Below are 10,607 nucleotides of genomic sequence, written 5' to 3'. Positions count from 1 at the left end.
TTCTGGCCCAAAAATGTCTGGATTTTCATTCGACCTTTATCTCCAGCACTTCAGCAACTGCGGATTGTGGAACATTGTTCTCCTTGCGGTGAAGTGTTATGGATTTACATTCATGCTTTATCGCGATTGACGACCCCCACAGTAAGTGCGTTAAATGTTTGGGGTTTTCTCACGCGCGTGAGGCGGTTCAGGTTTTCTCTAACTGTAAGTTCTGCGATAATCTCCTTCTCGGTTAGACCAGAGATTCCTCAGTGGCCCTAATTCCAGGCCATTGCAGAGGAAGCTGCCATTTTTCATTGATCTGCACAGCGAGATATCCAGATCCTGGAAGCAGCCGTTCTCAGCCCACCTAACTAACGGAGCAGCCGCTGACTTCACCAACCTCGTGGGTTTTGTGGAGCAGTGCTATTCCGCCATTCCCGCGGTTGAGCACACGCTGGCCACTCACCTCGCTCCATCTTCAGCTCCCTCGTGGAAGTCCCGCCCCCTTCTTCCCACTAAACCGCCTGGTCAGGCTGGCATGGCCCTTTATACTATGGCCATTCTCCAGGCCTATCAGGCGGATGTGTTAAAGGATATGGACGAGGGCACCGGTTTGGCACCCTGGACAGGGATGCGCGCCGTCTCCTCCTGTGGTCTCAGGACAAACTTCTGTCCCTGAGAGCAGTCCATGTACCCAGAGTCTTGAACGTCGCAGCAGATTACCTGTCGAGGCAGAAGCTCGGGTTGGGGGAATGGATGCTGAACCCTCAAACTGTATCTCAGATTTGGGAAGTGTTCGGGAAAGCGGACCTCTTTGCCTCGAAGGAGTCATCTCAGTGCCAACTTTGGTTTCCTCTGAGCTCTCCGGCCCCATTTGGGATAGATGCGTTCGCACATCCATGGCCCAATCTGAAACTCTATGCATTCCCGCCCATCAAACTGATTCTGGCGGTTCTGTGCAAAGTGAGAGAGAGTGGGGTCAGCCTCCTGCTGGTGGCTCCACGCTGGCCGTCCCAGACTTGGTTCTCGGAGATGGTTCTCCTCCTGGACTCTCCACTATGGGAGATTCCGATCAGAGAGGACCTTTTGTTCCAGCTTCGTGGCAGGATTTGGCATCCTCACCCGGAAATTTGGAAGTTGTGGGTATGGCCCATCAAGGGCCAGTAGTGCTAGACACTGGTCTGCCTGCCGATGTTCAGGAGACCATTGCGAGTGCGAGAGCTCCCTCCTCTAGGAGGCTCTATTCCTCCAAGTGGAGGGTCTTTGAGTCATGGTGCTTGTCCCATGCGGTAAATCCAGTTAACTGCCCGGTCGGTCCAGTTCTGGAGTTCCTGCAGGAGAAGTTTGCTGCTGGAGCAGCGGCTACCACCCTTCGGGTTTATGTTGCCGCGATCGCTGCCTGTAGGGAATCGGATGAAGTTCCTCTAGGCAAGCATAGACTGGTTTCGTCTTTCATGCGAGGGGTTAGGTGCCTGAGACCAACATGCTCCCCTGGTATTCCCTCTTGGGACCTCTCAGTGGTCCTTGAAGGGCTAACAAAGGCTCCATTTGAGCCCTTGGAGTCAGCTCCTGAGCGAATTCTGACTCTCAAGGTTGCTCTCTCTTTAGCACTATCCTCTTTGAAGCGAATGGGTGACCTGCAGGCCCTCTCTGTTAACGGGACCTGTATGGATTTTGCTCCTGGCCTAGTCAAGGTTACCTTAAGACCTAGGCCAGGTTATGTGCCCAAGGTTTTGTCCACGTCATTCCGCTCTCAGGTGATCACTCTTCACTCCTTTCACCCCCCTCCTTTTGACTCGGAGGAAGACGAGAAACTTCATCTGCTCTCTCTTGTTCGAGCATTGATGTGCTATGTAGATCGGTCTGACGGTTGGAGGAAATCTAACCAGCTCTTGGTGTGCTTCGGTGCTGGCCGCCACGAAGCAAAGGGTTTCCCATTGGGTGACAGAGGCTATTTCCCTGGCTTATGAGGTGCGTGGTATACCTTCACCTCTTAACATTAGGGCGCATTCTACCAGAGGTGTGGCTTCCTCTCAAGTACTTTTTAGAGGGGCTTTTTTGGAAGATATTTGCGTAGCGGCAGGTTGGTCCTCCCCGCACACTTTTGTGAGATTCTATAGCTTGGATCTCGATATGGCTCCGGGTTCACATGTCCTATCAACTTAACCTTGCCATGCAGGTTATCTGGTGTTCTTTGAGCCAGATATGGCAGCGCTTTAGCTTGGCGTATTTGGTATATCGTTCCCATTACGTCATAAAGTGACGCAGCGTCGAGTGAACCTATGAAAGAGAACGTCTCGGGTTACTTGCGTAACCTATGTTCTCTGGGTAGGGAACGAGTAGGGAGTAGGGAATCGCTGCCAAGCTCCTCGCGCTGCTGACAGGCCTTCCTTTTCGGCAGAGAAATCTGAGAGACAGATGGCACGCGCACGCCAGTATAGTGTGGCGAAGTCAGAGCGTCGGGGCAGCGCCCGTGCCATCAGCTAATGAATTGGCGTGATTCTATAAGGGCTTCAGACAATCGGCACACCCAGAGGGCATTCCCATTACGTCATAAAGTGACGCAGCGTCTCGTTCCCTACTCAGAGAACATAGGTTTCGCAAGTAACCCGAGACGTTTTCCTTTTTTAATTACTTTGAAAACCTACTTTTTTGAACTCCGCCGCATCTGGTGAGATAAAGCGATAAAACATGGGCATCCTGAGGGTGGCACAAAGAGGATTAATCCCTCTTCAGCAAAACCTGTGTAGAGATGTTTTTGTATGTTTGTTTGTTGGTTGTTTTTTTCCCCATCTAATAAAAGTTGTCGTTAAAGGAGTTCTCCTTCGACATCTGTGTGAAGGATGACTTTGGAGACATTGTCAAGGTGAAAATTGAAAAGGGGAAACACTTTGTCAATTTTCAGTGGTTTTGTAAGAATATCAAAGTGAAAGCACCCTCTGGAAAATACTTTGAGTTCCCATGTTATTGCTGGATAGCAGACGATGAAGTGATTATCCGAGAAGGCACTGGTACGTGCAGACTCGCTTTATTCCTTATCCAGTTTTAAATTAAACATTATTATTATTATTTGAAAGTTTTAAAATTCAGCTGTTCAGCTGTTATCATGCTGTCCTTCCTATGTGTAAAATGTGTACTATGTATTTATTTTTGTGTTTATTTAGCTCGATTGCCTCAGGATGACACCGGATTGTTTAAAGAGCAAAGAGAAAAGGAACTGGAATCTAAACAGGAACAATTCAGGTTTGAAGAAACAATTAAATTATTGAACAATATTCATTTGTTTCATTTTTTCTTTATTACTCACTAGATACAGTTCAGTGTACTTGACACAAATATTGTAAATATTGTCACATATACATAATACACAGGTCCATATTATATTATAACAATGGTTCCCTTTCGGACGTCGTAACATCACCAATGTTATGGGGAAATGCATGTGAGTGAGAAAAAAGATGGATAAATTAGAAAGAAAGAAAGATGGATTAGGTAGAGAGAAAGAAAGATGGATTAATTAGAAAGAAAGAAAAAGAAAGAAATATAGATTAATTAGAAAGAAAGAAAGAAAGAAAGAAAGAAAGAAAGAAAGATGGATTAGTTAGAAAAAAAGAAATATATATAAGAAAGAAAGAAAAATTGATTAGTTAGAAAGAAAGAAAGAAAGAAAGAAAGAAAGATGGATTAGTTAGAAAGAAAGAAAGAAAGAAAGATAGATTAGTTAGAAAGAAAGAAAGAAAGAAAGAAAGATTAGTTAGAAAGAAGGAAAGATAGATTAGATAGATAGATAGATAGATAGATAGATAGATAGATAGATAGATAGATAGATAGATAGATAGATAGATAGATAGATAGATAGATAGATAGATAGATAGATAGATAGATAGATTAGTTATTAGTTAGAAAGAAGATAGGTAGTTTAAAGCTTAATTGAGTATCAATGGCTTCTAGCAGTTTAAGTTAAACAGTTCAAACAGTGATGAACCTTTGGTCAATGAAAGTCTATGGGATTTTAATGATATTTAATATTAATTTTTGGGAAAACCGTGAGTCCGATCAGTTAGAAAAGATATAGCACACTAAGTCAGAACAGTATGAAGGTCTGACCTGAGTTTGGAGTTTGTAGAGTTAAAGCTCTAGGAGGAGATAGAGTCAGAAATTTGGGTAAGAAAAATAATAATACGTTTATTAGGATTTCAGTAAGTTGGCTTTCTCAAGCCAACTTAATGAGGAAAATACAACAAAGAATATTGTTAACATGTAGCGTGTCCATTTTGCGTGGTATGTAAGACTCTCGCGGTCTCTCTTGCGTTTTTGTGTGTGTGTGTGTGTGCGTGGACTGGTAATCCCTACGTAATGGGGACACATCTTTGTGTGTCCCCACAAAGATGGCAATATCTGAAATCCTCGTCCTTGTGGGGACATTTTTTGGTCCCCATGAGGAAAACATCTTATAAATCAGACTATGTGATGTTTTTTGAAAATGTAAAAATGCAGAATGTCTCCTGTGATGGGTAGGTTTAGGGGCAGGGGCAGTGTGTGTGTGTGTGTGTGTGTGTGTGTGTGTGATGGGTAGGTTTAGGGGCAGGGGCAGTGTAGGGGGATAGAAAATACGGTTTGAACAGTATAAAAACCATTACGCCTATGGAATGTCCTCATAATGCTGTTGCACCAACATGTGTGTGTGTGTGTGTGTGTGTGTGTGTGTGTGTGTGTGTGTGTGTGTGTGTGTGTGTGTGTGTGTGATGGGTTAGGTTTAGGGGCAGGGGCAGTGTAGGGGGATAGAAAATACGGTTTGAACAGTATAAAAACCATTACGCCTATGGAATGTCCTCATAATGCTGTTGCACCAACATGTGTGTGTGTGTGTGTGTGTGTGTGTGTGTGTGTGTGTGTGTGTGTGTGTGTGTGTGTGTGTGAGAGAGAGAAACACGCTCAGCAAAGCGACAGAGTTCTTCACACTAGAGTTTACGGTACGAAACTCTTAAGCGCTCATTCAGAGTGTTCAGCCAGTAAAAATATATCTATGCTGTAACTTATTTTTAGCATCAAACACACACACTGGCGATTAAAATGATAGATAGGCTAAAGTTTTGATGACAATTATTGTAAATTGTTGGTTACACCTTAGTGTATGTGGGAGTTTGAATGCAAGAGACTGGAAAAGATTCAAATATATATGCTTTTACTGTTTGTACTGTAATTTGTTGACAGACCATGTCATTGCGAAACAGAAAGGAAAAGAATACACTGCATAGCACAAAGAAAGAAAAACAAAAGTAGAAATGTGAACGTCTAATGGAAATGTATAGAAATATGCTTGACATATTATGACAACTTGTTCAACCATTTTGCATGTAAAGACTTCTGCCATGAACTAATGCGTATATGTTGTGGGGGGTACGACTATTCTACAGAGACCCATTATAATACATTTTGATCAACAATTCATTTATTCACATTTTGAGCTAGACCTGAAAATTTACATTTACATAAAATCTTTAAGGAGACACTTTTATGCAAAGCGACTAATAAATGAGGAGCGCAATTGAAGCAAAGTTTAAAAAAAAAAATGGATCTATAGAATAGTAAGAGCTCCAGTAGGAAGGGCCTGATCCTCTTAATGTTGTATAAGACAAGTCTGCAGGACCGGGCAGTTCTAGCAATGTGGTCTGTGAAGTTTAACTCATCATCAAGCTTGTCGCTATATAGCACCAAAAGTGGTTCCCCTATGATTACGAGCCAAGAACCACTTTTGGTGCCATACAGAACCATTATTTTAGAGTGTACATGACAGTGCGATTGTACCAGTAAATGTTGTCATTTTTCTTGTTGAAGTTGGAAGGAGTGGAGCCCAGACATCCCTAAGTGCGCAGATGGCAATGTGAAGAAACTTCCTAAAGAAGTTTGGTTTGATATAGTAAAATCTGCAGAGTTTACATGGAATTCCACCAAAGCGTAAGTTTGGGGGAATGTGTGATGGCCGCAGTCCTTGTTAAATTTTTCCTCAGTTTTCCAGAATGAAATTTAGAACAAATACAGTACCATACAAATAGTGTTCATGTCTATAATTATACTCTATGCATTTTGTTTCAGGATTGTGGATTACGGTCTTGGCTGGTTAAAAGGTTACTTCTATCCCTTGAACGACGTGACCGATTTTGAAAAGATACTGAAAGATTTAGAAAAGATTTTGCAAGATTTTAATATCGAGAACAATCTAGGTTTGATTATTTCTCCCTTTGTCAAGAGTTTATTTTTATTTTTTTCTTAATTTAAACAAAAAATATATATACATTTTCCCCTTTGAAATCTGGACAGAGACCGTGATGCAAGACTGGACTAAGGATTACATGTTTGGCTATCAGTTTCTGAATGGCTGCAATCCTGTCATGATCACGAAATGTGTGAATCTTCCAAAGAATTTTCCAGTCACAGATGAGATGGTGAAGGGCTTTCTGAAGAAAGGTGTCACACTACAAGAGGAATTAGAGGTCAGAAACATTAAGACATTCATCACTTCCAAGACCAAATCCAAGACTTGCTTATATCGTGACATCCTTCACATCATTTAGTTGACCATTTGTTCTAAACTATACACCTGTGTACACGTGTTTACAGGCAGGAAACATCTACATAGCAGATTATAAAATACTGGACGGAGTGCCAACATCCAGCTCTCAGCTCTATTTGGCTGCACCCATCTGCCTGCTGTACAAGGACAGATTGGACCAAATTGTGCCGATTGCCATTCAGGTATCTGTCCCATATAGAATCAGTATCAAATGAAAACAAAAATTAAATAAAAAAACTTCTCTGAAGTAAAAAACTTCCTGCTTGGCTTTATTATATCTGAATCAGCTCAGTCAAAACCGAAACGGGGAAACGAGCCCAATCTTTCTCCCAAGTGATAATGAATATGATTGGATGCTTGCCAAGATGTGGGTGAAATCTGCCGACTTCATTATACACCAGTTGGTCACACACCTTCTCAAAACACATCTGATATCAGAGGTTTTTGAAATGGCCATGTACAGAAAGCTCTCTGCAGTCCATCCTGTATACAAGGTACCCGTCTTGATATTTAGATTCAATGCTAAACTGAAGATTGTGGTTTCATGTGTCAATTTATTGATGAAGGATTGTTGGTTCTGATATCCTTCTCTTTTTTTAACCTTGGTTTAATGTTAACCAAAAACCTCCAGGGAATGACATGGAAACAATTTTTGCTGTTTCAGGTTATGCTTTTTGAAAAATAAATTATGATATAATGCACATGTTTATATGTATCATTTGCTTCTTACAGTTACTGAAACCTCATGTTCGTTTCACAATTGCAATCAATGTAGCGGCCCGTAAAAATCTTGTCAATGAAGGCGGGGTCTTCAGCAAGGTAGCTTTACATCTAATTTAATATATCCACACATAAACAGCATATATGTGAGATGGTGGTCCAGTGGGTTAAACCATGGAACTGATACGCAGAAGGTTGTTGGTTTGATCCCAGTGGTCACCACCAGTGTGTCCTTGAGCAAGGCACTTTACTCCATGTTGCTCCAGGGGGATTGTCCCTGTAATAAGGGCACTGTAAGTCGCTTTGGATAAAAGCATCTGCCAAATGCATAAATATGTACAGTATATATAAATATATCTTGTTAGAATACAAAGCAATTCTATTCTTATTTCATTATTTTGTCTTTTTCTGGCAAGCCATCATTTCTGTCACTTGAGTAAAATAAGTGCAAAAAATATTTAGGCAAAAGATTAACTGAATTCTTGGTATCCAAAGATCAGTAGCCTCAGTGTAGCTGGGATGGAGACAGTGATGCAAAGTGCCATGGAGTCTTTAACCTACGAGTCCCTGTGCTTCCCTGAGGCCATAAAAGCTCGAGGAATGGAAGATGTGCCCAAGTACTATTATAGAGATGATGGGAAGAAGATCTGGAAGACAATAAACTGGTAGGTGGTATCAATTCAGATCCTATACTACTAGTGCAAAAGTACCAATTAGCCCAATGAAAAGTTATTATTATTAATTTAATTTGTCATCTTGTTCTTTCTGTAGTTTTGTTTCTACTGTGGTCAAGATCTACTATGACAGCGATGAGGCCGTTCAAAACGATACAGAGATTCAAGAATTTGTTAAGGATGTTTCCTCTGGCATGAATAATTCTGGCAGTGAGTACAGGTTTAACTTATCAAAGTCCCTGTGTACACCTGGTATTAAGATGTGTTTTGGTCAATCGTGGACGGCGCTAAATACAGGTGTAAACGGGGTCTAAATGTTTTGAGCTTGTCCACTTTTGACCACTTCCAGAGGTAGTCGAAAATGCATTTGACCGGATTGCTTTCGTAGTGTAAACGCCCATGTTGTCAAATTCACTCAAACAGCCTCTAAAAGACCCCCTACTCTCCACCTACTGTTAATATGGAGTCGGCCCACCCTTTACAGCTTCAACAGCTTCAACTCTTCTGGGAAGGCTTTCCACAAGGTTTAGGAGTGTGTTTATGGGAATTTTGGACCATTCTTCTAGAAGCGCATTTGTGAAGTTAGGCACTGATGTTGGACAAGAAGGCCTGGCTCGCAGTTTCCACATATGGACTGCCCATGAATGTACCCATCTGGGGTAGATCCGACCAAGTTAGGAGGGAGTTAATGCCAGCAGGGACAGACATGGGCTCGCTGTCAGGGAATCCCTACCGCTGAAGAATCAACGTAGGGATCACAGCATATGGGCTCCTAGCCTAGAACAGGGGTCAACCAGTGGGCGTACTTATGAGTGTTAGGCCTGGTGTTGGACACTCCACCACGTCTGACTGCTGAAGGTGGTGGTGGAGGAACTCAACAGGGTTCGCCAAGTGGGGAAGTAGGGAACACTACTGGAGCAAAATAGCACACAATATCATTGCGTGCACATTGACGGATATTCATCTGTTTGTTCTACAAAATGAATATTATATTGTTCAATCAAATGTATATTTCTGCAGGCCGTCTCCGGTCACATTTGTATGTAAATCAAGCAAGCTTATTTTGTCCATTAGATCAAAAGATCTATCAAAAGAACATTTACCTGCCCATAGACCTCGCCTTAAAGAAATCATGATTGTTTGTATTCTTGTATATGCATCTTTGTGTGTATCAAGTCACCTTTAAATGTGTGCACAAGATAAATGCATACTGCCACTGTTTTACAGAGTTTCAAAAGTCTCTGAAGACTCGAGAGGATTTATCTGAGTACCTGACTGTTGCGATATTCACCGCTTCAGCACAACATGCTGCGGTCAACTTTGGACAGGTGAGATTACACACTTTCATCTGTAGGAGAGTTAAAAATTGCTAGGCAAAATTCTGGGCCTGTATTCATAAAGATTCTAAGAGTCCTCTCAGAAAATTCCTAATTTAGCTTAAAAACTTTTATGTAGGAGTCTTAGCTTAAGAGCTATTCAGGACCGATCTGAGAGCAACTCTGAGCAAGGAAAATACAAAAACTTTTATCTTAGTGAAGAGGTGGGGCTGACCCCATTGCTATGTATGACACAGTCTTTTGAAGACTGTGATTGGTTTGTTGTCCAAAAAGGGGAAAAAGGAGCGCTTTTAAGTATAGGGTCTATTTTAAGCCTTTACTTTGAAATTACAAGTGCAAATTGTCCTATTTTACCGTTCTCTCTTACTCACGCACACACACACACACATTATATATATGTATATAAATCCTTTTATTATTTACCATGCTGTTAATTTCCTATAAGGTATTTGATTGGCTTAGAATTATAAACATTGTTCAACTCTTTCTAATTACACTGATTGCTGGCATGTCTATTTAATTGGTGGTCTGAAAGTTGGGTTTAATGCAACAAACATGATCCCTGCACGATCTAATCTATAGCGTCTTATTAAGTCACTGTCATCCATCGTCTGCAACACATTTCTTCTCCCTCTTCATCTTTCTGCCATTTTCTCCGCTGCTAAAGAAACTCTTAAGCCTCTTAAAAGTCCTCGTCCGTGCTCCTAACAAATTTTACGTTAAGACCTCTTTTAAGGGTTAAAATGCTTTCTGAATTACTTTTTTCTTTACTAGGATTTTTTTGTTAATTTTAAGAGCAAACGCCCACATTTCTAAGAATTTTCTTAGAATTTTGTCACTAGGAGCTACTCTACACTAGGAGCTATGAATACGGGCCCTGGATAATATTTATAATATAATATCTGTGAGTAAATATTACTTTTATGTTCCAGTTTGACTGGTATGCCTGGATCCCCAACAGTCCTTCCACCATGCGCAAGCCGCCTCCAGAACAGAAGGGCCTAGTGGATTTGAAGTGGATCATGGAGAGTCTGCCTGACCGTGGATGTTCCAGCCTGGTTCAAGGAACAGTTTGGGACCTCAGTCGGTTCCAGAATAATGAGGTTTGATGTCTGACATGGGTATATTTTACACTTGAAATAGTAGAGAACATGTTAACAGTCTACACTGTAAAATCGAATTAGTTAGACTTACTTTAAAAAGCATGCAAACCAATTGCCTTAAAAAGAGAAAGAATGAGTGACATAGGAATAGTATGTTGTACTGACAAATGCTTAGTTAGTATGTTTCCCTTACACTAGAGTTCTAATAAATAAAACA

The 10,607-nt window shown here is 41.4% G+C and overlaps 1 protein-coding gene across 1 annotated transcript; it reads left to right on the top strand.

The window, feature by feature from the left end:
- Positions 1–734: 734 nt before the first annotated feature.
- Positions 735–10,396, top strand: LOC307139230 (polyunsaturated fatty acid 5-lipoxygenase-like; the record flags this gene model as incomplete). The annotated part of the gene is made up of 13 exons (XM_079838120.1): positions 735–1,271; positions 2,798–2,993; positions 3,147–3,225; positions 5,821–5,940; positions 6,079–6,206; positions 6,304–6,476; positions 6,604–6,738; positions 6,844–7,050; positions 7,289–7,375; positions 7,772–7,941; positions 8,048–8,160; positions 9,178–9,278; positions 10,220–10,396. 13 exons carry the CDS (start codon positions 735–737, stop codon positions 10,394–10,396), a joined length of 2,223 nt encoding a protein of 740 aa, XP_079694246.1.
- Between the last annotated feature and the right edge of the window lie 211 nt (positions 10,397–10,607).

The sequence above is a fragment of the Gobio gobio genome (genome assembly GCF_949357685.1).
Source record: "Gobio gobio genome assembly, chromosome: 2".
Lineage (NCBI taxonomy): Eukaryota > Metazoa > Chordata > Actinopteri > Cypriniformes > Gobionidae > Gobio > Gobio gobio.
The sequence above is the reverse complement of the archived record's forward strand: the minus strand, read 5'-3'. Positions and strand labels throughout refer to the sequence as shown.